Source organism: Benincasa hispida, chromosome 4 (genome assembly GCF_027475165.1).
Source record: "Benincasa hispida cultivar pf3 chromosome 4, pf3_genome.v1.1, whole genome shotgun sequence".
In the NCBI taxonomy this organism is placed as follows: Eukaryota; Viridiplantae; Streptophyta; class Magnoliopsida; order Cucurbitales; family Cucurbitaceae; genus Benincasa; species Benincasa hispida.
Window position 1 is genome coordinate 5,270,879 of NC_143481.1, and position 4,256 is coordinate 5,275,134.

At 31.6% G+C, this 4,256-nt stretch overlaps 1 protein-coding gene across 1 annotated transcript; it reads right to left on the reverse strand.

The window, feature by feature from the left end:
• Window positions 1-1,749: 1,749 nt before the first annotated feature.
• Window positions 1,750-2,796, reverse strand: LOC150036423 (uncharacterized). Its single transcript, XM_090312629.1, has one exon. The coding sequence runs from the start codon at window positions 2,685-2,687 to the stop codon at window positions 1,935-1,937; it is 753 nt and encodes a 250-aa protein (XP_090168755.1). The 5' UTR covers window positions 2,688-2,796; the 3' UTR covers window positions 1,750-1,934.
• Window positions 2,797-4,256: the final 1,460 nt, after the last annotated feature.

Genomic DNA, 4,256 nt, shown 5'->3' on the forward strand with positions numbered 1-4,256 from the left:
ATGGAAGAGATGAAAATATTTGAATTCATAGTTTTTGCCCTTTCATACAATATTTTTACTCTCAAGTTTACCAAATAAATATATTTATTAATTATGTCATCCTCTTATTATTTTAATTTCTTACATCTATTTAGTTAAGAAAATTAAAACGCATCAATACTCTTGGACAGTGAAAAGAAAAGTGGTTAAAAGGTCTAATTAAAATAGTAATAAATAATAATATCAATGAGAAAAAGTTGGAAGGAAAATGGCAATTTACGTATAAATGAAAGTAAATAATTAATACCTGCCTTTTTTCCCCCTCCTTTTTCTTTTCTGTTGCCAGCCAACGGTGGATGTTGACAGCTTTTTGTGGATTTTTTTTTCTTTGCAATTAAAACCAAAACCACTCCACTCTCTTTCTATGGCTCTCCTCTCTCCCCACATCCATAGAATCAAATTAGCTTAGCTTAGCTTAATTATGTTAAAATGGTTAAATTACTGATTTAGCCTCTAAACTTTTAATTTTTTTTTATCGAGTGAGTTTTTGAGTTTTTAATTTTATATCTCATGAATAAGTGACGTATTCAAAATCTAAAGAGTATATTAAATTTAAATTTTATGTCTAATAGAACTCAAAACTTCAACTTTGTGTCTAATAGATCTTTAATTTTAAAATAATGTTAAATAGATCAAAGATTTAATAGACACAAAGTTAAAAATTTAAAGATATATTGGACGAGAAATTAAACATTTAAAGGACATTTTTTAAGGTTCAAAGATCTATTGGATGCAAAAGTGAAAAGTTTAGAAATCATCAGACATGTTTGAAAGTTCAAGTGTAAAATAGATACAAGTTTTGGGATTTGAGATTGGGTATTGGTTTTTCTTACTTTGTTGGATATGCTTTTAATTATGTGGCATTATTTGGGATGTTGTTTATGTAAGGCCCCAAACTCAAGATTTGAAACAAAATTTGGAATCCCGATTTGACACCTCATTTGTCCTGAAATTTTCATGCATTCTAAGAAAAAAACCAAGAGATCACGCAACATCGGATTGTTCCAAACTAAGCATATTTAACTTTGGAGTTTCTATGGTTGAGTTATGCACCTTGTTGGTATATGTAATAACTTTCAATTATTTTTAAGCCTATCTAACCATATTTTCATGTTCTCAGGACCCCTTTCATTCAGATGTGATCTCATTTCATTCACGTACTTCCTCAAATTAGGGATCATTATCGTTTAGATATATGGATTGACTTTAAAATAGTTTGGTGGGATGAATACCATATGATTTATTTGATAGTTCTAAAAGTAACTTTCAAAATTGAAAATTTAAGTACAAAATCATCTTGATAAGCCAAGTATGAAATAAATAATAATAAAAAAATTGGGGGGAAAATCACTTCTCATTCCATTTTGGGTACTCACTCAACTTCTTCCCAATTAATTTGATTAGTTAATGATGCTATATTTGATTTGATGTGCTTTTTATTATTATTATTATTATTATTTTTAAAAAAAGGAACCATTATTTTTCCAAGTATATTGTTTTCTGTCGGCTGACATATCAATTCAAATTTTTTTATTTGAAAAATAAGTGCAAATTTCAACTTATTTTCTTCCATTTGTGAAATTTACATAAATTTCCATGGAGAAAAAATAATAGAAAAGAATTTTTTTTCTGACACGTTTTGTTCTTTGATATTCCTCTGTCCAATTTCCGACCCAGAAATGGATATCTCAAAAAGAAATTCCAAAAAAATTACAGGAAAATTCCCCAATTCTCAAAATCTTCCAATTTCTGAATGGCATTATTACAATTTCCGACAAATCAGGGGCACTAAATTGCAAATAGAAAACAATTGAAACCTTTTTTTTTCTTTTCCTTTCAGTCCCTTTGTGTCTGTTCCTTTTCAGATTCTTCTGTTCAGTTGTCGGAATCTGCTCTTAGCCAGTAACCCTCCCGCCGATGTGCATTTTCTGTTCCGCTATGAAGCTCTCCACTGTCCGATTGAAATCTTCGATGCCCATCTCGTCCACTGAATGAAAAGATCTCATCAGTTCGCCGCCGTCCCTCCGGCTAATTTCCGTCTTCGATCTCCGGAACTTGCTCCTTTCCCGATTCTCTTCAAATCTCTCCGATTCCGTCCTCCGGTACCGTTTTGTCTCCGGTACGATCTCCGTCGTTTCCATCCCCGCGTTCAAATGCCGCACTGGAGAGGGTTGAGACGACGGCGCCTCTTCCGGAGTAGCGATAACCAGTTCCGTCGTCGTCGTCGTCACCTCCGGAGGTTCAGAGATTGGGTCTCTGATAACCGGCGTCGTCTCGGTGCTCTTCTCCCCAACAACCAATATCTCGGCGACGGAATCTTCAATGGGAGCCACCAAACTCTCCGGCGAATCGGCGTCAGGGCGGTTCGAACCGGATTTGTTATCGGTTAAATGGGAGAGAGTGTAAACGACGAAGAGCATGGCATGAAAAACCATGAAGACGAAGATGTGACTGTTGAGGACGACGAGGAGTTGCCGGAAGAAATGGTGGAGAATCGGACCGGCAAGAGAAAACAAGCTAGATCGGCGTGAAACGAGGAACAAGAACACAAAAAACTCGAATAACCACTTGAGCTTGCGGCGGCGGCTGTAATTCCCGATGGAAATGGCCTTCAAGGCCTTGACGGAATGGAATCCATTTAGAACCATCGTCTGAAAATTTGAAGGAAATTTTTGTAAAGAAGAAATATACAGAAAAGGGGGAAACTGAGAGTGAGGAGTATGAATTTTCCCCCTTTATATAGAGCTGGGAATTTTGAATTTGTACGGTCCAATTGGTGAGGTTAATTACTAAGTAAATGCGATTAGTTAAACTTAAAAGTGATTATTGTTAATTAAATAATTAATATGGTTTTATTTAATTTTAGTTTAGAAGAAATGATGTAATTGTAAAGGGATTTGTTGGGGCAGAGCCACATGGACCGAGAGTGAGGCGACCACCGCGACTGGTTCCAGGTGGGCCTAGACCGCCGCGCGTGCGTTGGTTTTGACGTGGGTCCGACTGCGTCGAGCCACCCTCACGTGCTTTCCCCTATTCCTCTTCTACTATTTTTTATTTCGGTTAAATTACGAGTTTGCCAATTTAAATTTTAGGTTATTCAACTTTTAATTTTGTGATAGGTAGATTTCTTAAAAATTGAGAACCATAATATTTTAGAAGAAGAAGAAATGTACATTATATATATATATATATATATATATATATACGTGATGAAGTATTAAACTTTCAAATTTATCTCTAATAGTTTTATTTATTTTAATAACATAAAAAATGTAGGGACTAAATTTATAAATTTGAAAGTTTATGGATCAAATATAGATTAGAGACTAAATTTACCATTTATCAATTTATTAAGTTTAAGATTTTTACCGAGTTGCTAATAAGTGTTTGAACTCTCGGGTTTTATCTAATAAGCTCTAATTTAAAAAAAAAAAAGAAAAAGAAAAACAAGGGAAAATTACTTGGTCTCAAGGTTTTTGGTCTAGTTTTCATTTGATCCACAAGTTTCAAATTATTACACATATTAGTCTTTAAGTTTTGAATTTAGTTTCGATTTAGTCATTCAAAATGTTACAATTTTACCATCAAGATTTTAGTTTTGTTTCAATTTTGTTTCTAAATTTTAAAGATTTTATACTTTTAAATTCGATTTTTCATTAAGTATTTACTTTCAATCATTGATGTTAATATTAACTTAAAATAATCTTGAAGTGAAAATTTGGATTTCATTTTAATAGTGATACAAAATTAATAAAACACAATTAATTGTAACTATTTAAAAATAATTAAAAGACAATAACACTGAAGACAAAAAAGAAAAAAAAAAGAAAAAAAAGGGTATTTAGTGAAAAATAAATGTTAAAATACAAATCTTAAAATTTAAGGACCAATCAAACTGAAATAAAACTCAAATCTTAAAGATAAGAGTATAACATTTTGAAACTTATGCACTAAATTGAAATCAAATTTTAAACTTAAAAATTAAAGGTGTAACATTGACTCTTAAAATCCAAAGATCTATTAAATGCGTAACACAAAATTGAAATCAAACTTTTAAAATTCAAAGATCTATTAAACACAAATTTTAATGTCCAAACTCGTAATTTTATATAATTTTATATTTTGACTAAAAAAAAATCAATCCATAAATTTTAAACTGTAATAATTTAGTACTTCTACTTTATAATTAATAGCAATTTAATCCGTGCTGGAATATA

Coding starts and splice junctions, on each gene's coding strand:
- LOC150036423 (XM_090312629.1), bottom strand. CDS start 2,687: ATGGTTCTAAATGGATTCCATTCCGTCAAGGCCTTGAAGGCCATTTCC.